The sequence below is a fragment of the Serinus canaria genome, chromosome 1 (assembly GCF_022539315.1).
Source record: "Serinus canaria isolate serCan28SL12 chromosome 1, serCan2020, whole genome shotgun sequence".
NCBI classification, from domain to species: domain Eukaryota; kingdom Metazoa; phylum Chordata; class Aves; order Passeriformes; family Fringillidae; genus Serinus; species Serinus canaria.
Window position 1 is genome coordinate 39,057,660 of NC_066313.1, and position 24,338 is coordinate 39,081,997.

Below are 24,338 nucleotides of genomic sequence, written 5' to 3' on the forward strand. Positions count from 1 at the left end.
CCAATATATTTGTGTACAGACAAACTAGGCTTTCAAGACTTAGTACTTCTTTGTTCAGACCTGGTTTTCTAATTAAATTCACTACACAGAATATATGTTGTGTTTACTACATGATGGTTACATGCAGATACAGCATGGATTCTTATGGAACTTGTAAGAAAACTGACTATCCTCTTTTAGAAACAGAGCATAAATATTTTTATAAATATTTTATAAATACTCGTTAGTAAGCATATTCTGTACAAATCTCTATTACTTTCAGAAATGTATGGTAGTACTTTTTTTTCTTCAAAATTATGTCCACAATTTTTTTTCCACTTACTCCTGGATATTATAATTATATCAGATACATGAGAATAGATTTCCTGTATTTGAGATACAGATATGCAGTATTTGTAGAAGTATTTTTTTCCAGTCTTGGGAATAAAGAGAAATATTGAATTAATTTTTGTGTTAAAATATGATAAATAGACTGACTTCTGTAGTTGTTCTCCTAAAAATTGTTTTATGACTGTTAGCAAACTTTTAAAAAACAGATGTGTTTTATACCTAGCTCAAAATTATTCTGTTATATCAGAAGCTCTGATATAACTTTCTCTAACTTCTGTCTGTCTTTTCTATATTCACATCACTATGCATGTGGATTCTGAATTTGGATACTGTTTGAGAAAAACAGTAACTTCAGTGAATGTGTGTTTTTGACAGACCTGGAATCATTACACTACAAGCTTTTTCAGAATCCAACCGAAAACTTTGGCTTGAAGCTATGGATGGAAAGGAACCAGTAAGGATATTTTTTAGTTTTCATTTTTCAGTTTTCTGGATCACATATTGCAGAAAGAAGCTAGTATACATTTCAGGTATTTTGTCACAATACCAACAAATAGAGTTGTTTTCTTTTTGAGACTTTAATGCCTCACAAAGACACAAATGCCTCACTAGCCTCACATAGTGAGGATAACTACAAAGTAGAAAAGGAGATCTATTAGCTTAAGCCTACATTTATATATATCATCATTTTATGTCAGGATTTAAATTAATACTATTTTAAGTAACACAATAGCATATTGTCTGATAGGATTCCTGGTTCAAGTAACATGTGAAGTGGTTGTTATTACAGTGCTAAAGACCTGCCCCATCTTCTGGGCACTTTCATGGAGTAAAAAATTAGTACCATATCAAAAGGCATCGCAGAGAGCAGAAACACATGTTGAAAGCTACTGTGAGACAGGCTTATCTGACTTTTCTTCCCACTATTTGTATGCTCTTAAAGCAGTCACTGAATGAGGCTGATGTCAGACCTGTATCTGATAGGGAAAGAGCGGTTGATCCATTTTATGAACTCAGTTTGTGTTTTGAAATGCTTCTTCTTTGCCTGAACCAGTACAGGAATTGTAATCACAAGCTGGTTTGAAATTTAACTCATCTGGTCTCAGGAAATCTGATTTCCAATGCATTAGTTGCATTATGGTAGCCCAGAGCTGTTACCCCAGCTGTGTGCTGGAGCAGTGAATGTCAAGAGATTGTGAAAGGCAAGGTTGGGATTTCCCTAGCAGCAGTCTAGTCCATAGCATGTTGCAACTCCTCAAAACCTGGCAATAAAGGATTTAAAGCACAAACGTTGTTCTATTGCATTGTTGTTGTTTGATTGGGTTTTGTTTTGTTTTTTTTTTTTTTACAGATCTACACACTGCCAGCCATTATTAGCAAGAAGGAAGAAAGTAAGCTCTTTATCTTACTAGATTTCTGTAATGTTACAGTTTCTTGATATATGTGTGGGAGAAAGAGATTATTTTATATTTTAGTTCTCTTGCTGTGGAATGACTTTGTTGGTTATCTAAACTTTCCCTGGCACAACTGGAGGCCATTTCCTCTTGTCCTATTGTTGGTTATTTAAGAGAAGAGACTGATCCCCACCTGGCTGCACCCTCCTTTCGGGTAGCTGTAGAGAGTGATGAGGTTCCCCTTGAGCCTCCTTTTCTCCAGGCTGAGCACCCCCAGCTCCCTCAGCTGCTGCTCACAGGACTTGTGCTCCAGACCCTTCCCCAGCTCCGTTGCCCTTCCCTGGACACGCTCCAGCCCCTCAATGTCTCTCTTGCAGTGAGGGGCCAGAACTGAGCACAGGATTGGAGCTGTGGCCTCAGCAGTGCTGAGCACAGGGGGACGGTCACTGCCCTGCTCCTGCTGGCCACACCCTGGCTGATCCAGGCCAGGATGCCATCGGCCTTCTGGGCCACCTGAGCACACTCTGGGTCATGTTCAGCTGCTGTTTGCCAGCAGTCCCAGGTCCTTAACTTTTAGACATCTTTCCAGCCAGAACTGCCTGGAGTTGATTGTGACCCAAGTGCAGGACTCAGCACTTGGCCTTGCTGAACCTCATACAACTCGCCTTGGCCCATCACATCTTTTTAGTTTAAGGTGTATATGCACCTGTGAGACATACACTGAGTAACAAAATTAGTGCATTTAAAGGTACTATGAGATTTCTGTGCATAATTGTATTAGCAATGTATTAACACATTGGTTATTATCGTAAATATATAAAACTAATTCAAATAATATAGCTCAGAGAAAGAGTTTGTAAAATTTGGATATATCTCTTCATTGGAGGTATATTTGAGACTCAGAAAATCTGAAATTTAAGCCACTATCTCTTCTTTTATATGATGGTGTTTATTTTAATGGTGACAAATATGCTGTTTTAAGATCTTTATTTAGGTAGTTAGAGCAGTGAGTACTGAAGATGCAGCATTAATGAGAAGTACATTCATTTGAAATAAGATGACTAATTAAACTCAGTAACAAGGATTGTTCTCCTACATTACCATTTTATGAGTGATTATGTGCGTATGCAAGGAAGAAAGAATATTGTTGTATTAAAAACAATTAATATATTCTGTTCATAATGTAGGTCCTGGACTCTTGAAAGCATTTTGCTCAGCAGCTTTCAACTGTATCTTTAGAGAGGCTACTGATTGCTGAGAAAGACAGTACAATATTGAGCCTCTAATGGTACAGAATGACTACAAAGATGGGTTGTGAATGCTATGTCTGTATCTACAAAGACCCTGTTACAAAGCAAGTCTTATAATGTAATAGATAACCATATATTAGCCCTCCTTGATTAGTGCATGAGTGTCACAAAACAGAATATTTTGTATATTGGTGTTGGAGAGTAATTACGCTTTTTTTTTTCAGTGTTCTTAAATGAAGCAGGTTTCAACTTCGTGAGGAAATGTATTCATGCTGTAGAAACAAGAGGTGTGTATTAAACCACAAATAAGGTCTTAGATTGTTGTGACTTTTTAAAAAATCTGGCTTTTTTAAATTCTACATGTTTTACACCTGTGCTTTGAAATGTATCTATTACTTGGTTTGGACTTTTCATATTTTATCTGGGTGCTTTGCACTTCAAATTGTTGTCTTCAGTTCCAACAACAAATCTTAACATATTTGAGATTTTTAAACTTTTTCTGTAATTTCTTGTTGATTAGACAGCTTAATACAGAATTGCACACATCTTTAGTCTTTCCTTTGTGTGCACTGACTTGACTTTTCTTTTGATATAACTGTAGGGAGTCTCAGCTCCCAACTTTGGTTTCAGGAGTGAAATCTGAAGACCTAAAACTGATGTTAACATTCTCTGCTGGTACATCTGTTTTTTTGTCGAGTATAACCCCTATAATGTTATCCAATAATGTTTTACACTGTTTTTTTGGTTGGTTGGTTTTTTTTAAGTTCAGCAGCATTTAATGTTTAGCAACGCTTTTTTGTTAGTGGGAATATAAAAAATGGAAGTAATAATCACTTTAGTGATGAGGTGGTATCTAACAACTTACAGTAAGTTTTAAATGGAGATTTATGGCTGTATCATCACCTATAAAAGGAGATAGCCTTTTCTTGAGCTGTCAGTGTGCATTAGATCTCTTCTAATCCAAATCTGGTCTCTCTGTGCAACTTTAAGCTCAACTTGAATTCAGTTTCTCAGCCAGCAATGTTATCATTGTTGAGTCACTGCTGACTCAGAGCTTGAATTATTTTCTGGGGCAGGGAGGGTGAAAGAGGGTTTCAAAATAAAATACCTAGGTTATGTAAGTGAGATCAGATTTAGGAATATTGTTTTCAAAGGAAAAGTAGACAATTTTAAATGTTAAGGATTGAAATGGGGAGAATAGAAGACATTTAAACCCTGCTGATTTTAAAAGGCAGTTAAAGATAATAAAATAATCATGACTGAGATAATCAAATAAGTCTTAAGCTGTGCCAAGGGAAATATAGATTGGATATTAGGGAAAAGTTTTTTACAGAAAGGATGGTAAAGTATTGAAATGGTCTGCCTGGGGAGGTGGTGAAGTCACCATCCCTAGATGTGTTTAAAAAAAGACTGGATGTGGCACTCAGTGCCATGGTTTAGTTGAGGTGTGAGAGTATGGGTTGGACTCAATGATCTTGATCTAGTGATTCTGTGTTCTAAATACTGTGTTCTGAATGTCACTCTTTAACATTATCTGTTATTATTCTCTATGCTATTAAAAAAGGCCTGGCAATTTTAACTGGCAACATAAAATCTCAACTAATGTGTTAAAACAATACATAGTATATATTTTTGTTTTCCTGTAAATCTCAAATAACTTATTTGAAAGGGATGATGGTCTAAGCAAAGATGCATAGTAATTCCACTGACATCTAGGCACTATAAACTTGTTCCTGTGTAATGTGTTTTAAGACTGCTTTTGGATCTTATTTTTCACTTTTCCTAGCCATCACCTTGTTGTTTGTTAATATGTGTCATTTCTATGCAGAAGGGTTCTGTTAATGTAAAATTATGCTTAATGTATATTATGGTGTGGACTCAGTAGAATGAATTTATATCCCACAAGAGGTTGCAGTAGGGTAAAGCAGCACTTAAGCATGCAATGGTACAGTTTTTCATAAGTGCATTTAGATGTTTTGAAAACATACACCAAGAATATAGCAGCATCAATTGAAATCACCATATTTTCATTATTTTAATTTTTTTCATCTACTTGTTTTCCCCATGTAGGTATTACAATCCTTGGGCTGTACAGAATAGGTGGTGTAAATTCTAAGGTGCAAAAGCTGATGAATACCATATTTTGTAAGTATCTGAAGTGAACTTTTGTCATTGTGCAGTGTGTCTGCTGTGATCCCTTTTGCCTCAACTACTGTGCTCAGAAGAGTGTGTCACAGTATTCACAATTTTGTATGTGCACTGGCTGCCACTGAATTGAGTTTGAACTCTTTAAATGAGTGATTCATCTGCAGTTTCTTCTGTGCATTAGTATTCACTTCTGCATGTTGCACATGAGCAACTTACTAATATAAAATAAAAATGCTTTTCTTCTTCTGGCTTTAAAGTTCTATCTATTGATATATATTTGGCTTGTTCCACAAGATCTCCAAAGCTCAGTTCCATAACACATTGTGGCTCACCTTAATAGACACTTGTTCCAGTCTTTCACTTTTCTTGCTAATTGATCTCTCTGATGCTTGTGTTTGCATGTTTAAGACAATTGAGTTAGTAATTCTCTGTGGACTTGGGCTTGCTTAACACTTTGATATAGTGTCTAGTTAATGTTTATGGTTACTAACTATGAGCACTGAATTTATTTTTATTTATAATTTGGCAGAGATGAAAAGATTTAAATTGATCAGATTGGTGGTTAGTTTAGCTAATAAATAATTAGTTGAGCTCAATGAATGATCTAGTAGCTTCTGTTTTGCTACCTTTCTAGTTAATGTGCAAGTCAGACTGTAACCAAATCCTAATTCAAATTCCTAACAGCCCCTAAATCACCTCCTGATATGGATATTGATATGGAAATTTGGGACAATAAAACAATTACAAGTGGACTAAAAAACTACCTCAGGTAAGTATGATCCCACACTGTTTCAGTATTCCTTTTCTGGCCCATCAATCTTTGGCTTTGGATACATTTCTTGTATCCATTGCCATGATAATAAATGAGTATTTTATTATCCTACTTAATATTCCTGTAATTATGTGTAATAATACACAACTTCAACCTTTTTTAAGATATTATTGCCTTATATAGCCCTAAATTCAATCAATTGCATGTTTTTATTAAATTTTTTTAATGTTAATCACAAAGCAAGTTGTGCTCAGTCTTTTCTTTGTGAACCCCTTAAGTTGTGTACCATAAAATTTCATTACATTAAGGTTGAATGAAAATCCCAGCAAAAGCCTAGTTTTTTTTATCTTATGTTCTTAATATCTTCACAAATAAAATACCCTTCCTGTCATTCAAAAATTATGGTGCTTCTGAGATAACTCTTTTGGATCTCAATATATAATGTTCAAAAAAGATATAATTAAAAGTATGCAACCCAGATGGTGGGTGTACTATGCCTTCTACAAATCTGGGCTTCCAAAGCAAGTCACCTAACAAAGGGCAGCGGCAGAAATCCCTATTAACCTGGAAAACATACCTGGGATTTATAGCAGAATGCTCATGAACATTTAATTGAAAATACTGGCTTTGGTTGAAGAAATTTATAATACATCTTCAGAAGCACAAGTCATTGTAGCTACTGTGTTTGTGAAGTTAGGACCTGAGTGAGCAAGCAGTAATTCTGTGTGTCTGTAAGGAAACTCAGAGCCTGCCTTTCAGAGGATGACTCATTTAAGATCTCTCAGATCAGAATTTCTGTCCCAAATTTGCCTTTCTTGGGCAAAAGGTTGCTTCTGCAGCCTGTTATACCATGTCTGCAGCTGTATTTATTCCTCTCCTACAATATGGAAGAAGGGAAACACTGAGGCTCTGTGATGAAGTAACATTTTCCTTATTAACTTACATGGTGACACCAGATTCAATTCAAATTGATTTTCAGACAGGGTACATGACTGAGTGTTATACTACTTGTAATCAGTCATCACTGAATTGGATTTCCTAGGGCCAATAGAGCATTGTGCAGGTGTTGAGGGCTATCATAATCACACACATAAAACTTAGATTTTGAGTCTGTTTTAAATAAAAAATTTGGTTTTTTCACAACCAGGTGTCTTTCAGAACCACTGATGACTTTCAAGCTGCACAAAGATTTCATTGTTGCTGTTAGTAAGTAAAAAGTAAAATGATAAATATACTTTCATAAAAGTAGTATTGTTTCTAACCCCTAATCTCCTCAGTCACTATCTTTACTTTTCTTCTTGCTCTAATATGCAGCAATCCAGCCCTAAAAACAGAGAAGTCACACTGGATGAAGCTGTTCAGTGGTTTGTTCTGATCTTTTTAGTGGTTCTGCGTGACTGCCTTCTGCATGAAGTTTTGAACCCTCATTTAGATGTTTGTTTGTTTGTTTGTTTGTTTGTTTTATATAGATAATTCTTTTGTAACATTCATCCCTCTCATCTAGGGACCTTTATTTTCCTAGCTTGCCTTGAGAAATCAGAAAGGGCAAAAGTGAACTCCTTTTCCCAAATGGAGTAATTGGATATAGAGATAGCAGAGAACATTTTTCTAATGACTTCAGTTTAGAATTTGAAGATATTTCTCCATTTTTCTTGTCTTTATAAAAAGAAAAGACACAAAATAATTTTAGCTATATTAATCTATATTTCTTAGATTAAATCTTAAGCTTCACTGAAATTGCACATCAAGTCAATACTGCCATTAATTTGTTGGTTCCCGTATTGATAGTAATTGCTTTAGGCGAGTTCCTTGAAATACAGATTTCACAGTGTAATAAATATAATCAAATTTTCTTCAGCATTTGAAAGCTAATTTTGTTTGACTCCTCTTAATGCATGTTTGTGTTAGCATACAGGCACTGATGCCATCTGTAGTCCCTTCTTAGAACATGTTCTGATTTATCAACAATTTGTTTTCTGTTTAATAGAGTCAGATGATCAGAACTACAGAGTTGAGGCAGTGCATGCACTTGTGCATAAATTACCAGAGAAGAACAGAGAGATGCTGGACATCCTTATTAAGCACTTGGTCAAGTAATTAATTTTTATTTTTCTCTTTGGTATTATTGTAAGATGTTATCATTTCTGCTTTAAATTTGCCATAGTTGCCTAATCTGTTCTCTGTGTTGAAACAATGACACTTGAAATTACATTTGATTTCTGAAATATTGTTCTCAACTTAACTGGAATAATACTCTCTGTAGAAACAGAATAAAAACATTTAGTGTTACCAAGATGGCAAACTATGTTTATAAAATAAACCTAGTCAATGTTTTCATTCGTGCTTTTACTAGAGAACTTGTAACCAATTAAATAGAAGAAACACCTAACACTATGCCAAGGTTGATGGAAAACTGGTTTGAATCTGTCTCAAAGTCCCAGAGGGTTTCAGGAATGAGATAGATTAGAAAGGAGATAGAATGAGATAGATGATATGATAATTCCTGTTCTTCATGTTTGATCTTATTTTTCTCTCTAGTGAGTCTGAAGTATAGTATCACTTGAAAGCATTAATTTGAAGTATTTTTATTTATAGTTTTGATATCTGCATAGATGTCCAACTTTTGAATCTCCATTAATATTCTCTTGATTTGTAATACTCAGATGGATAACATTTTGCATTTCTTTAAATTGGTGACCTTTTCTTTCCACAGAATTACACTTGGCATGTGCTGTGAGATAAAAAAGACGAGTATTTATTCTCTTAAGTCTCTGTACATCTTTGGTTAGTTTTGCTGGTATTTGCTCAGTACTTTTAAATATGTATTATTCTATCTGATTTAGGATGCTGTATAGTACATTTATCAGTCATCTGGGGATGTGAATAGTGAAACAGTAGTTGTTCAGCTAAGGCTCACATGACTCAGACATTTAGAAGACATGAGAAGAGTCCATGCTGTGTTCATTCAATTCACTACATCCCAGATGTTTTGCTTTTTTGATTACAGCTTGAGCTACAGGCTGCAGTAAGCTGTCTACAGTGGAACCTAATGCAGTTTTGCTTTCTGTTATAGAAATGAGAACTTTGAACATTTCTTTGACAGGAAGTCATTTAGCCCTAAAAAAATGAATTTAGCCCATTATGTCATTAGCCCCTGGAGAACTAGCATTATAACAAGCTGCTGTAAATGCATTCACTCCAAAGCCTGATTAGGCAGACCTTGCCTCTCCTTAGGAGAGGCAGATGAAAAAAAAGTTTCCTAAGTTTCTTTACTCACAGAATTGTTTAATTAACTAAAAAATACAATACACACTCCTTCAGAACCCTCAAAAATGTGAAATTATTTAATGAAGGATTAACAATTTTGTAAATGCTGCTGGTCTGGAAGCTTCAAAATTAGAGGAAAAAGCATAGGAACTGATTTATTATCAGTGCAATTACTGTTAGGCAAGGATTACTTTCTTCTTTTCCTTTCTTTTCTCTTTATTCTCAGTGTGATCTCAGATGCAATTCCAAAGAAAAGCATGCCTGTAATATTCTCTTATTTAATTGTTCTCTTTAACTTTTGCTTTTCTCATCTTTGTCATAATTCTCATTTCATAGAGATGTAATCTTAATTTTACACTGAATGCCTTTAGTACTTTTCTTTCCAACATAAAATTCACCCCTTCTAATTTCCATATAATTTGCCAGCTGTTGTTTATGCTAGCAATTCTAATGAGACTGAATTTAAAATTAGTCTCTTGAGTGTATTAGCCATCTTCCTCCCTCATCTTTTTCCTGTCACTGTGTGGAGATTTTTCAAAGAACAGATAAATGGCAGGTAAAGTGCCTAATTTTATGGAAATGGGAAAACTTGAGGAAAAAAATCCAACCTCCTGTTTTCATCATTCTTTTGTTGAAAATCCAATTTCAAAATGCATAATTCCTTCCCTATATTTCTTTTAGCTGTTCAGTTCCTTTATAAATGCTTTTGCAGCAAAGTGAAAATACTTTAGCTCTGGGTTATAAAATAAGGATAATGTTATTTATTTCTTGGTTCAAGTCTTTACATCTTTGCCTAGATTGACTTTTGTGTTTCCGTGCAAATTTAAATAGGATCAGATGTGGGATGTAGATCATACTAGAAACAAACAAACAAAACTGTCAAAAAAGCACCTAAGCATCCTAAAAAGCATCCTGGGGAGAGGTGATACTGCATGGATACATAGTCAATAGCTAGGCAAAGATGGCAAGTCTGGTGTTACTTTCACATGGGTAACTTATTTATTGGTTTTTAAACCTGTCTAGTCAAATTATGTCTACTCTAAAGAATGAATCATTCTTTGGCATGATTTAACAACACAGTGCTTTTCTGTGGTAGGCAGTTGGGAGTCTGCAGTCTGGCAGTACCACAAATGAAGAGATTCTGAGGAGAAAGCAATGGCATTTCCATGAATGCCCTACAGCTACCTGAAATGCATGATTACCTCAGCTTGTGTCAGTGATGCAGCTCAGCACCAGTAGGAGTAGGTCAGGGGAAGGTGGCTGTCAGAATGATCCATTTACAGCCCTGGGTTCTTTCTCTTTTGCAAGAAATGGAGCCTTTGAAATGCATTGTAGAATGCCCTTTCCTGCTGCAGTGTTATTGAATTCCCCATTTCTTTTATTAACCAGGCTCCCAAATTTGTAACCAAGGAAGTCCAAACACCAGACAAACACCACCTTCTCTCTTATGCTATAAAATTGTAGTATTTGTGTAAGAGACCTCTACAGTTACTGTGCAGCAGAGTAACATTGCAAAGGGAGGATTTTTTTAAAGCTTTTTTATAGCATATCTAGAGCTGAGTTATTCAACATTCCAGTTTCATTAAAATACTAGTGGACTTCCCAAAAGACCCTTAGTCATCTAAGAAAAACATAAGATCTGTTTCAGAGAAAGTTAGATTAAGCTAAAAATGTGCTTTAACAGTGGAGTAATTTTCATGATATGGCTTCCAAATAATGATCTCTACCAGTGTGTCTGTCTGAGGTAACATCTTGGAAAGTTTTGAGATAACTTACTGAAGCAATATAAGAAATATGTAAGATAAGCATTTGTTTTCCTGCAGTTTATAAGTGTGCTACCTCCTATACAAAACCCTTTCCTATATTTCTCCTACTGCTTGATGTAAATGGGGTGCTGAAATCTTCCTGTCCCAAATATGAAGGGAATGTTTTATAGATTTTGCTATTTCTTAATTTTAAAAGTTGTAAGAGTTATTTTAATTGCATAGGAAATGGCTAAAAAAGCTCAGCTTGATCATAGTGGCAGATGGCAGTGAGAAGGAAGAGGAAAATGGGACCCGGTGCCTCTTTAATAAGTTCCATTTGGTAACAGATTCAACAAGATTAGGCATTAAGGTGATTTTAAAATCCTGACTTGGCATAATATTCCTCAGAAATGAGGCAATAGGGCACCTGTGACTGGGGAATAACTGGCAGTTGTTTCAAAGGATCTATGATGATACAGTTTTTAACTGGCAATTCTGGCCCAGAGAAATGGGGCATTGATTATTACTGATTGAGATTTAACTGTCTGATAAATTATTGGGAAAACTAAGCTTTTATATTCTACATTAAAAAGAAAAAAAAGGCAGAAAAGGTAAATTATGTGGTAACAGAATATACAGAAGTTAAGGGTTAATATATTTTAAAGCCAGATGTCATTATGATCATCTAATATTATCTATCACACAGAAACAATAATTTCACTTAATCCATTGATCCCCTGCTTTCATCAAATTGATAAAGAGATCTTATCGCAAATAAGGTGTTTTCAGTAACTAAGCTTCATTCCTTTACATGAACACGAAGGTATATGGCTATATATATATACATATATATACATATGTATATCTGTTACCATACAGCATTTTCAGTGAATCCAGTTGAAAGAATGTAAGGACCTGTATAATCATTGGAGAGAGATAGTGCTTGCCCTAAGACTTCTAAAGTGTAGGTGTTCTTAATCTCTCTGTGTAGAACTCCAAATACGGTTGCCTTTCCCTGTCAGGTGTATCAGGAACTGAAATACTACTCTAGGAGGACATACTCTTTATCCATTAGGTTATTGCATTATTGGAGCATAAATGGAAACATAGTAGTTGTACTGCATTCTATCTTGATTCTCATATAAGTGGAAGCTTTAAAAATGTATTTTAAAGAGAGGCATGAACTTGGGATCTTGTAAAAGTAGTAGCCTTAGCAAGTTTTTGCCTGTTAAAATTATAGTTTAGCACAGCAATTAAACCACATATTGTTTGTGTTCATTTAAAGGGTATCATTGCACAGTCAACAAAATCTAATGACTGTATCCAACCTTGGTGTTATCTTTGGACCAACTCTGATGAGAGCACAAGAAGAAACCGTGGCTGCTATGATGAACATTAAGTTTCAGAATATCGTCGTTGAAATTCTGATAGAGCATTATGAAAAGGTAGAAAGAAAGATTCTGTTTTGTTATGAAGTGGAACTAAGTTCTCATTTTCATTACCATCATTAAGTCTTTAAGAATAAAGAGTCCAAAATGTGTATGAGGTCATTAATAGAAATAATAGCTTCTTCCCACTCCATGCTATGAATCTATATTCCTAGCAAGTCTTTCATGGCTGTGCAAGGTACAGACCCAAGACATAATTTTCCATGCTTTGAAGGCATTGCTCTGAATCTTCAGTTGCTTTCTGAGAATTGCTTCCTGAATCTAGAAACAGAAAGAGAAGGTCATAACTTTGCTCCTGGCTGTTCCAGCTCTTTCTTGCTGCCATTGTATGAAGGTTCACTCTGGGTGAATGCAGGTTTTTCTCTCTGAGTGCATCAGGTCAGAGTGTTTCTGGCCATTGCTGTCCTTAGGGGCCATGTCAGCTGCATGGTGGTGATTAGTCACTAGAAGGGTTCAGAAGGACTTGAGCAGGAAATCTTACACACATGCTTTCAGTCATTACCATTGCTGGTATCAGCTTCACTGAGAGGCCTCCCAGATTTTTTGTTTTAATTTTAAACTATTGGATTTCAGAATTTAGCCAAATATTCAAGACGTCCTTTACTTATTTACTCAAAAGGAATTTTATTCTGGGGATCTTAGTTGAGCTATGTCATCTTCTCTGATGACTGACAAAACAAAGTGAAAAAACTGAATTTCTTTCATCACATACTACTCAGCTAAGGGGCAGTTCCCAGTCAATACCAGGATCCCCTGCACTGGCTGATCAGTGGGTGCTGACAGTACAGCTTGGTATCATATTTCATAGGGACTCCTCAAAATGCCTATGAACCTGATAGGCTTCTTGGCTCTGATTGCAAAACATATATATTGCATTTTTCCAACCCTGAATTTCTTCTCCAGAAAATCAGAGCTCATTCAGCACAAAGACTATGTCTAAAGTCACTCCTGCTCTTTTTCTCTGTCTACAGATATGGTTTTATATTGATGTGCTACTCACTAGTGCTTACTACAGTTTTAATGTACTCTGAGAGCATCTCAAGATATCCACCCAAGTATTTCCTACTGTGGAAGTACATTTGCTTTCTTCCACTTCTATGAATGGCACAAAGGTGTTTTTTCATGGTTAGCTTTGTCTTCTTTTGTGATTGCCCTATAGCTAGAAGGCCCAGAAATCCTTTCAGAGATGCCTTTGGGGATAGCATGGTAAAAAATTGAGTTTTTTCTGCAGCATTGAAGTACAAAATTGACCAGTGGTAGCAGTGGTATGTAAAAGATAAGAACCAGGAGATGCCCTAAACGAAAAGTTGTTCCTCATTAAACTTGGCTTGTTTAGTCAAATAAAGCTTTCTGAAATCCACATTTGATTGTAATAAGTTATGACTGTGACATATTTCTGTGATATATAAGAACTTTCTCTGGAACACAGAGCAAAAAAAATCAACTTTGTCATAATATTTAAGAAAATGTGGTACTTGTTGGAGAAGAGTCATTAGTAGGCACCTATTTTGTTTTACGATTTCAACTGTTAAGCTCTTCCTAACAAGAGATAGAAAATAAATCTATTTCAACAAATTAATACAGATATTAAGTACAGCTCAGTATTGTGGTTCTTGAGTTGTAAAAGGAGATCAAAGCAAAGCCTGTGCCTTCTGTGCCTTTACTCTTTTGTAATGTATGAGACTATGATAGTGGTAATTTCAAGCATAGTGGGGAGGAAAACAAATGGATTAATAATAAAAGTGTAGGAGTACCTCTGGTTTTTAATGCAATTTTTTTCCTTTTTTTAATCATGCAGATATTTCACACTGCACCAGACCCCAATATTCCTCTTCCCCAGCCTCAGTCCCGATCAAGTTCAAGAAGAACAAGAGCAATTTGTCTCTCCACAGGCTCACGTAAACCCAAAGGAAGATACACACCATGTCTAGCAGATCCTGACAGTAAGTTTGTCATACCATACTGGTTATCTTGCTTTTTATGTCATCTTTTAACTTTGCCTGTATGATATCCTATAGATACTGTATTCCAATGATCATAAGCATCAGCTTTTTAACCTCTGTGAGTCACAGCAGCACTCTTGACTGGCTGCATTCCTCACTTCTCTTATGAGGAAGGGTGTTTAGTTATAGGCAAGTCATGTGTTGCATGCAGTGTTCAAACATTATATCCTCCTATAACAAATGTAGTTCAGTAAAGGATAGGAGATCAAAACCATCACTTGGCTTTTTTCACATGCATGAAACTGTGGTCATTGCTTCAAAGTCAGCCACTGCCTCAGCTGTCAAAACCACTGAAACTTTCTTAGGTTTTCTGGAATTCAAACAAACTCTAATATTCCTGGGAGAAGCAGTATACTCATCATATGGATTACTGTTTAACAGCAGGGAGTTTTATCTATAATTAATTGCTTGTTTAGAATGCTTACTTAATTTTATATAGATGTAATTTAAACGTTTTACTTCATTTATTCTCATCCATTTGGGTCACCACTTTTTTACATACTGGCTGAACCTGTAAGGAGTATTGAAACTTTATAAAAGCTTAAGTCATTAACAATTGCACTACTGCAACAGACTTCCTAAAGAATTTATGTGTCTCTGGGTTCCTCAAAAAGATTTATATGAGACTGGATCAGTAAGTTAATCCACAGTTAAAGTGCATCTGTTCTTGAGGATCTGTAGTAATTCTGTCTGTAATGTTAAGAAATCTATCTTCAGTATATTCTTGCCCAGCTGCTGCACTTTCCATAGGCCTATGATACTTGTTTCCTGGCAGGGAGAGTTTAAATACTAAATAACAAGAGCTCCCTGCACATGGATTGCCAGTGTGAATGACATGGGGTCCCAAGTAAGAAGTTACAAAGGAACAGTCAGTTACACTCACCAGAGGATAAACTGGGCAAGTTTCAGGTGTATTTCACGGTGTAACTGCAATGAATGAATACCAGTATAAAAAAGGGTGATTTCTGTGCAAGTATTTCATAGAGTGTATGCAAGCATCTTCAGGCTATGCCAGGAGAGCCTCAGGTTGGACATCAGGAAGAATTTCCTCACTGAAAGGCTTGTCAAGCATTGAAACAGAGTTACCAGGGAAGTGGTGGAGTCTCCACCCCTCCAAGAATTCAAGAAATGACAAGACATTTAGTGCCATGCTTCAGTTGACATGGTGGTGTTCAGTGAAAGGCTGGGTTCAATGATCTTGGGGGTCTTTTGCAACCCAAATGATTGTATGACTTCTGTGATGCTACGTTTGGTGGCAGTTTGATTGCCACTAGGTCTGATCCAACAGCTCTCCATTTGTGTTTTGCTTATTAGCTGAAACTCAGCACTTGTGTAAACAAGTTCCAGTTAGTATCTCACTTGTGCCCTGAAACACTGAGGTAGAAACAGAAGTACTCTTCTTACCAAATATCTTTAGGTGTGGCAGGTAAGAGGGAGCCAAGGCTTCTGGCAATAACATTTTCAGAATACAAGATGGTTTTAAGTCATCATTTAAATGAAGGATGGATGTGGAGTCCGGCTGTTTGTCCCCACACACGCTTAGGCACCTTTTCTTCGGCCCACCTTTTGTGGCCCACCCAGGGACTGCCAGTTGCCGGGGTCTCTCTCTCTAGCTGGTCAGAATGACCCCGAGAAAAGTTCAAAGTTTCTTTTCCCAGCCCGGTGCCTGAAGAAGGAGTCAGGGCTCTTCATTTTTCGGTCTCAAGGTTATTTATTACATCTTATCTATAAAATTCTTTGTCCCTGTCCAGCCGAGATCCGTTCGGCAGGACAGTCAGAGGCACTCTGCCTGCCCCCAGGACGGTGTTATCTTTATATACTACAAACTACGTGTACAATATTTACAGTTATTTTCCAATACCTATCATCTATGCTAGACAGTGAGTTTCTACTCTAGACCAATCTAAAAGTGCCAACATCACCAGACAAGATGGAGGTAGAGAAGAAGAAGAAAGGCTAGACACGCCCAAATCCCTCCATCTTGTCACCAGAAACCCCTATACCAAAAATCCTAAAACCTACATTTACACTCTGTGAATACTTTATCCCTATACCATCTACACTGCCGTGGCCTCTATCTCCTCATGCAAAGGTGCCAAGCTGTTCCATGGCCCGCCCTCGAACCCGATGGTGTTCTTGGGCTGTGTGCCAGGGTCTCTGAGCCCTCTGGCAAGGGTCCCAGGAAACTCCGGACTCCCAGAGGGATGTCCTGAGCTCCGACTGATGGACACAATTATATTGCAGGAAATAGAGGAAATCTGTATGGGGTGAGAAAAGAGATACAGGTTTCATAGGGTAAGGAATGATAAAAAAATTACAGAAAATGCATCTAACAAAAAATGCATCAGCCAATCTTGCAGCTTTCAAGGAACTAATGCTCTGTAAATGGGTAACATGAGTCTTCAATTTTTAAATAAAAAAGAGTTGTGTTCTTCATGCAGGAAACCACAGCTTAATTAATTTGATAACAAGTAAGGTACAAAAGAGCTAAGAGTGGCATGAAAGAAATGTACATGATTAGAAAATGCAGATTATGTTTTTCACTGTCTCTCCCTTCCCCTGCCTCCTCCCTAGGTGACTCGTACAGCAGTAGCCCCGACAGCACCCCCATGGGCAGCATCGAATCTCTGTCTTCTCACTCCTCCGAGCAGAACAGCACCACCAAGTGCACACCCTCACAGCCAAGGGAGAAATCTGGAGGGATTCCATGGATTGCCTCTCCCTCTTCTTCTAATGGCCAGAAAAGTTCAGGCCTGTGGACTACAAGTCCAGAATCCTCATCAAAGGAGGATGCAACCAAAACAGATGTGGAATCAGACTGCCAAAGTGTAGCTTCTGTCACTGGACCAGAAAATGCCTCTCCACCAACAGACCTGACCAAAAAGAGTTCCTACAGTCTGTCTGGGCTGAAAAGGTCTTCAGCATCTTCCCTTAGATCAATTCCATCAGCTGAAGGTAATTTCCAAGGTCTTTTATCACATCAGTGTTAATTTATGTCTCAGAAAACAAGAGCTGGGTCTGAAAGCTAATGATACTTGTTAGTCTTGTTTGTTTGCTTGTTTTTAATTTTTGTGGTATGTTTTTTCAGTTTTCAAACTGCTTCTGACATATTTCCATTGCTTATAACCTGCACAGTTCACACAACTTAAAAAAAAATCTCTCAAATCTAGATCACTCTTTATCCTCCTACAAGTCAACTATAATTTGATACAGAATAATACTATAGATTAGAAATATTAATAACAGAGGTATTGTGCTTGTATTTTGGGATCTCTGTATTATGACAGTGTGTAAAGCATTATTAAGCATTGGTTGGTCTTTGGCATAAGGAGAGAAGCAGATGCAGTTTTCATCTTGCAGAACATCCATGGAAACAAGGCAGCAATCCACTGATAAGTCACCTGGAAAAACACATGTGGACATGGTTTATATTCATTAAAAGGGCTTCTTTTGTGTTCTGTACAGTTTGTAAACATGTAGATTTGCTTTATCAAGTTACAGTGGCAATTGTTTAAGGCTAATTATGGTCAGTTACTCCGAGGTGTATTTTTTAAACTGCATAGAGCTTTTGTGGATATTGAAATGCTAATTCATACAAATTACTGTGATCTGATTTCACACTGCTTTGATCAGTTGACTTCCTGAGAACCATTTCCCTGTGATTTTTTTTTCAATTTTATGCAAAGTGCTGCTTTATAAATGCTTTTATTGTCACTTTTTAGTGATTGTACTATCTAGCCATGTAATTGGAATATAATTTTTTAGCCTTCTCAATTTCGGTGTCATTTCCTCATTCTTTCTGTTGATTTTTTTCTCCTTGCTCTTAGTAAGTAGTTTCTCTACCTCTTTTGACTCCTGAAAAAAGAAAAAAAACCTTAACAACAACAGCACAACCTTTGCTTGGCACAGTTATACATGTTTTGTAACAACTTCAAATCAGCTTTAATGTTCCCTATAATTTGATGTTTTCTTTAGGTAACAAAAGCTGCAGTGGATCTATACAGAGCTTATCTTCAGCAGATACCAAAGATACACTAAAGGCTCCACCAAACCCTGATTTGCCTCCCAAAATGTGCAGGAGATTGAGATTAGATACTGCATCCAGTAATGGCTATCAAAGACCAGGATCTGTGTAAGTCATTAAGGCCCTTTGGAGATCTGTGTTGTTACAGTATTGTGTATTATAAAGTGATTCCAGAAATGTTCATAAGTAATTGAAAAATTATGCATGAATACTTGATTTTAATATTTCTGTATTTCTTAATTTTTTTATCTAGTTTTGTTTAAATTGTAAACAAAGAAGATTTCACAAAGTCTGTTTAAGTCAGTTGAAAGACTGCCACTGACTTTATTAGACTGGAGACAAGGTAGAAATGTTTCCTAGGAAAATGATTAGTATTACTATCTCTGGTTCTTCTGGAATTTAATATTTCAGAAAATAGCAGAAATGCTATTTACTGTCTATGCTGTTATCTCGGAAAAAATCATCAGATTTTATTTGTGGAAGTTGAAAATAGGAGGAAGGAAAAAGAAAACAAAGCAAACCTTCAGCTCTGAAGTGTCTTCAGTTGCTGCATGATAAATAGTTGATTTTTAACATCTGGGGCTTGATTTGGTTTGTTTTTTGTGTAGTTTTATTTCTTTAATACTGGAAGGAAGATAGTTCTAAGCAATAGAAATTATGATTTAGCCTGTTGAGATTTGGGTTAATAATGTTTCTCAGTGCTTTCAGAAGACTGAAAAGTCAGAAGATCTCTCCTGATCTGACTTTGACCCAGAATATCTCTGTCCCCATGAACAAGTATTTCCAGATCTGCAGAGCATCAAGAAGTTTTTCAAATACTGCAGGATATCATTCAGAGCCTCTCCACTTTGTATCTGGAAGGGATCACCATAGTCATTTCATAGACCCCTGTGTCTTACTTAAGCAGAGAATTCTGCACAGCTCAGAGTTCCAGCATGATAGTGATAGACTTTCAGTAAAAACATTTCCAGTAAATCTGTTGGCCATCCATTAATGCAGTTTTAAACACAACATGTTGAGGTTTCCATTGGTAACTCAGCATGGCACTGGAGCATGTGGAAGTCTGTTGCCCCAGTTAGGTTATGCCCTTAAAAAGTCTAGCAAATAGGGATGTAAATGAATAACTTAAAAAGAAGAAAATTCAAATGTGTCCATGTCTTTAGGTGATTAGAAGTGAAACTAGTGTGTGTAGTGTAAAGCAAGGCTTTGCATTTACTTTCAGAGTGGCTGCAAGAGCGCAGTTGTTTGAAAGTGCTGGTTCACTTAAACAAGTTTCTGCAGGACGGTAAGTGCTACAAACTCTTTGACATTCTGTAAAATCCTTTCTGTTTTGCTGGCTTCAGAGATTGAAAAGAGGTGTTGGAGCTTTGTTCTGTGTCTTTTGGACAGCATCATGTGGCATGTGAAATTTTTTTGGTTAACTGAGCTCATCCTTTCTCCAAAAGAAAGCTAAATTTCACAGAGATTAGCAGCCAGTCTGGTTATTCTCTCACCTGGGGGAATAGTGAGAGAGGCTCAGGTCATCTGTCTGCTTAAGGACACAGATACAAGAGCAAGTTACCAGTATTTAAATTAGGATGAGAGTGCTGTGTTTTCTCCATACAGCTGTTTGTATGGAATGGCTTCAGCAGAGTAACAAACCTGCTGGTTTATGGTAATTTGCTCATATAGGCAGGTATGGAATAACATCTACTCTAGAAAGTTCAAGATAACTTGATCAGGATTTCTGTCTTTACCATCACACCTTCCATGCCTCGGTGTCTGTCTAGAGAAACTGCTGACCTTTCTTCTTGGTAGTGTGCGGCAGAAACTATTGGCATTTTCTTCACATTTTTTTGCATCTATTTCATTAATTTTATTCATTTTTATATTAAATGCATTTAGAATGTTCTAGTAAGTGTTTGTCTAGGAAGCAGTATCTTCTGTACATTACTACTTGCCTTACAATTAATAGACAAAGCAGATAAGTAAATAGAAAGCATCTGTCTCTTTTCTCACTGTCCCAGCTTTTAAAATTCTTTGACAGAACAGAGATTTAGAGCAGATCACTGCTTTACTCACTGATAAACCCACAACTTACCAGAAATGTTGAGCAATGAAAAAAAGATGTCAATCCATGAATCCAGAAGTAGTAGCCTGAAGTAGCACAGATGTAAAGGAAGATGCCAACATGCTGAAATGTGTGGCCAAGGAATGTGTCTGTCCTCTCTGGCAGATCTAGCAGGGGAGGGAAAGAAAAAGCCCTCCTGCAAAGGCCTACTGATTTTGTGAGAGAAGCAGCTTTCAGGAATCAAGGCTCTTGTTTTGTGTAGTACCATGAACTGTAAGATGAACAAAAAGGAGAGTGGCAGGGGAGGAAAGGGGTATGAAAAGATCAGGGCAATAATTTGAGGAAGAAAAGTATAAATGGAGGGTCTGGAATGTTCCTAAGCCAGTGCCCTAAGTTGAAAGCAATAACTCCTTCACCAGTCCTGCATCATTTCATCTTCAGCACTGTTCCTTTTCTTATTTTGTATTACTTCCTTCTATCAAACTCTCCCCTGTTGTTCCTTCAGAGCCTGTGCCACCTGTATCTGTATATAAAAAGCATGTAAGAAGCAAAAATCTGACAAAGGAAAAAAGTAGCAGTTTGGTAATGGATGTGGAGAGGGGATAACAAAGCCAAAAACACTGAAAGGCTGAATAGCTCCTCTACTTCAGACTTCATAAGAAGGCAGAAGTGCAACAGGAGCAAGGAAGACGGAAAATGAGAGGTTAGCAGGCAGAATGAGGAAGAAATCAGTAGTAGCTCAGCTGTTCTTATAGTGCTGCTTGAGTCTGAGTATGATTTTGCAATTCAGAACCAGCAATTATTTAGCTGCATTTTATGAACATGAAGGCTGATTTAAAACTGTAGAACAGGCTTTATTGTTTTGGGTTTTTTTTGGCTCTGAAGTATGTAGAAATCATGGTAATTACAACTTGATCATGCAGTAGAAAGGCCTCTCATGCAGTAGAAAGGCCTCCTGTGTTCATAACTCTGCTAAGCAATGAATTTATGCAGGACCAAGTCTAAGGCAGAGAAACTATTTTTGAGCTGCCTGGTTTGATACCAGAAATACTCAAGTCAAGCCAGTGTTGAACTCTGTGCATGGGAAATTCACCCTGTTAAGATAAATCTTAAGCTACTGCTTACCTATGCATTATAGAGTGTAAGAAACTTCATTCCTGCTTGAGGCACCTGTTGCCTGTTGTGGTTTTTTGCACAGATGGCAGATCAGAAGTACCTGGATGGTTTTGCAATCTCACGTTGTTTTCTGTATTTCAGCAGGTAATGCTGCACTTGATATTCTATTGCCACAGTGGTCTGGTCCTACTTCTTATATGCAGAGTTTGCAACCCTGCTTTCTGACTTGTATGATGCAACAGGTCTCTATTGAGTTGTGTGTCCTCTTTTTTAATGCATTATTTGACCTGTTTTCTCTCCTTCCATACCTGAGTGTATGCTTCTCTAACATGAAAGGGCTTTTCTAGTCAGAAAGACAACAAGAGACCACAGAACATGTGTTAGGATTGGACAAGGAAGACCAAAAGTTGATGCCCTGTCCAGCCTGTGTTCTCTTTTCCCAGTTAGAGAGTTAATTTGACTTCTGTCTTCCTGTTTCCTGATTTGAAGTTTATTATTCATCAGTCTCCCTTACTGTGGTATTAAGCTGCTGTGTGCAGTGAAACCAGTCTCTCTCACTAATCTAGCATGCACTTGAAAAGGGTGAAGGGACTTTCTTCCCATTTTCACAAATGCTGCAGTTAGAATATGCAGTCAGGCCTGAGGTCTGTTTATTTCAGCTTCAGTGCAGAAATGCACCGACACGTAATCCCTGAGTCTACATATGCTTGATTTTGATTTAGAGGTACACAGCAAGTTAAGTCTCCTGAAGTGAGAAACTGCATTAGAAGAAGAATTTTCATTAGAAAAATGGGAAGGAGTAGATGACAGCAAAAGGCTCAACCTTTCATCTCTGGGTGCCAGGCTGGGACTTCACTAGGAGCAGACTGATGTTTTGAAGCCCTCTAGACCCATGCTCCCTTCCCAACTATATGATTAATATTCTTTTCCAGTCATTCTTCTTTTTTTATTTGCTTGCTATATCTTGCATCCTAAGCCACCTGGAATGCCTTGCTCAGACCAGACCAGTATGTTTTACTCAGGCTTTGTTTTGAGTCTTCCATCTCCAGGGCTCTACAAACCTTTCTTCTTCCTGTAGGATAATATTAACTGGTGAGTCATCTGAGACAGATTCATGTGTTTTTCCTCATTCATTTCTCTTCTGACTTTGTCTTGCTAGACTGAAAAGTCATTAGGGCAGGAGCATAGTTTTAAGGCTTGTTTATCTTTCAAGACAGTTATTATTACTATTATTATTATTAGAGCCTCAGGTATTGTTGACTGTGCACAGTCAAGCAAAAGAATTTATGATCTGATGTGTACTGATGTGACTGCTAGTATATTTATCATTATAGGCTCAAAACAACCATAATAGGAAGTAAGGAAATAGAAAATGCATTTTTCTCATCTGGAAGCTACCCAATAAGGTCATGGAAAGAAGGAATTTCTTGGAAATGTGGATAACATTTTCTGAAGTTGCTTTTTTTTTTCCTCTGCCCTAACAACATGAATCACACTCCTCTCAGGTTATTAGCATCATCTTAAAAGAACTGTAACAGATGATGGTGATGTTATCACGTGCTTTTTAACAGCCTTGTTTCTAGGGAGAACAGCATTAACACCATCAGTAACAATGTCCATTTTTGTAATCACAAACAAAATGCCCAAGAACCTGCAAGCTCATTTCATGAGCAGTGCCTCCAGATGGATAGAGTTGAAGTGAGTAATAACAAATATGAGAACCTAAATAATCAAATCAAGTGTGAAAGCAATAACCACGTGCTTGAAAATTGCTCCAGAATTATGAGTAAATATTCCTAAATCTTTCACTCATTACATCATCACAGATGATTTGTAGATAACTTTGGGGTGTAATTGCACTGCCTGAGGAGCCAGGATAGTGTGAAGAATCCAATCATTCATTAGCTTTTGAGAAACTGACTTCTTGTTTATCTGTGTAAGTGTTAAGTACTGAGAACTTTCCTCTTTCCATAGGAGATGATTTTAGAGGTCTTTTCCAACCTTAGAAATTCTGTGATTGTATAATTCCAAGACAAGAGGCTGTCTTATTGTCTTCTTTTATTTTTAAGGTAAACATCCTAGGATCAGATAAAACTGGAGGTCGAAAACAGAATAGCTTATTAGACATTAGAGAATAGAGGAGAAAATTGCATTAATTTCTTAACTTTTTCTAAGAGTAATAAAAACAACATGTCATATTTCAAGAATGACTTAAGAAATTCTGCCTCATTTAAATATTGCCTTAAATGTCTTTTGTCACAGTATTAGTCAGGTGTCCCATTGTTAAGATGGGCATCTGGCTTGATAGTCAAATTATTCAGATTTGAAATAATCCCTGTGATTTAGTAAATTCATTACCTACTACTTTGTGTTCATTACAACTACAGCAACCTTCAACAGTTACTCTACTGTTTTAGATGTGTAAAATCCATGATTATGCCACACATGTGTATTGGGTTTGCATAACAAGGAGTCATGCAAGGGTCAACCCATCCCAACAGGCTGTTTTGTCATAGTGTTACTGATTTGGGTCAGGATAATTAGAACATCTCTAGTGCTCTCTGTGGGCTTTGAGGAAAAGGAAGATTAAATAATTTTAGTTAATGTGTGGCCTTTGGTAATGTTATCTAAGCTCCCTCTGTATAAACATTATTATGTGTAAACTTGTGCAGATTAAATAGAGTAATGAATCAAGACACCTGTCTTGTCAAGTGTAGATGGCAAACTCTTCACAACAGGAGGCACCAAGGAGTTCTTTTGGGAAAACTCTACTCAGAGCAATCTAACATTT

The 24,338-nt window shown here is 36.8% G+C and overlaps 1 protein-coding gene across 1 annotated transcript in view; it reads left to right on the forward strand.

Annotated features, from left to right (window-relative positions):
• ARHGAP42 (Rho GTPase activating protein 42) overlaps positions 1-24,338 on the forward strand; it is a 147,662-nt gene that overhangs the window by 114,677 nt on the left and 8,647 nt on the right. The window contains exons 11-22 of the mRNA XM_030234309.2: positions 706-784; positions 1,682-1,721; positions 3,199-3,261; positions 5,045-5,119; positions 5,807-5,891; positions 7,042-7,100; positions 7,882-7,987; positions 12,192-12,351; positions 14,153-14,297; positions 16,932-17,312; positions 18,333-18,489; positions 19,604-19,666. Coding sequence (XP_030090169.1) covers positions 706-784; positions 1,682-1,721; positions 3,199-3,261; positions 5,045-5,119; positions 5,807-5,891; positions 7,042-7,100; positions 7,882-7,987; positions 12,192-12,351; positions 14,153-14,297; positions 16,932-17,312; positions 18,333-18,489; positions 19,604-19,666 — 1,413 coding nt within the window. The remainder of the gene's footprint in view (positions 1-705; positions 785-1,681; positions 1,722-3,198; positions 3,262-5,044; positions 5,120-5,806; positions 5,892-7,041; positions 7,101-7,881; positions 7,988-12,191; positions 12,352-14,152; positions 14,298-16,931; positions 17,313-18,332; positions 18,490-19,603; positions 19,667-24,338) is intronic.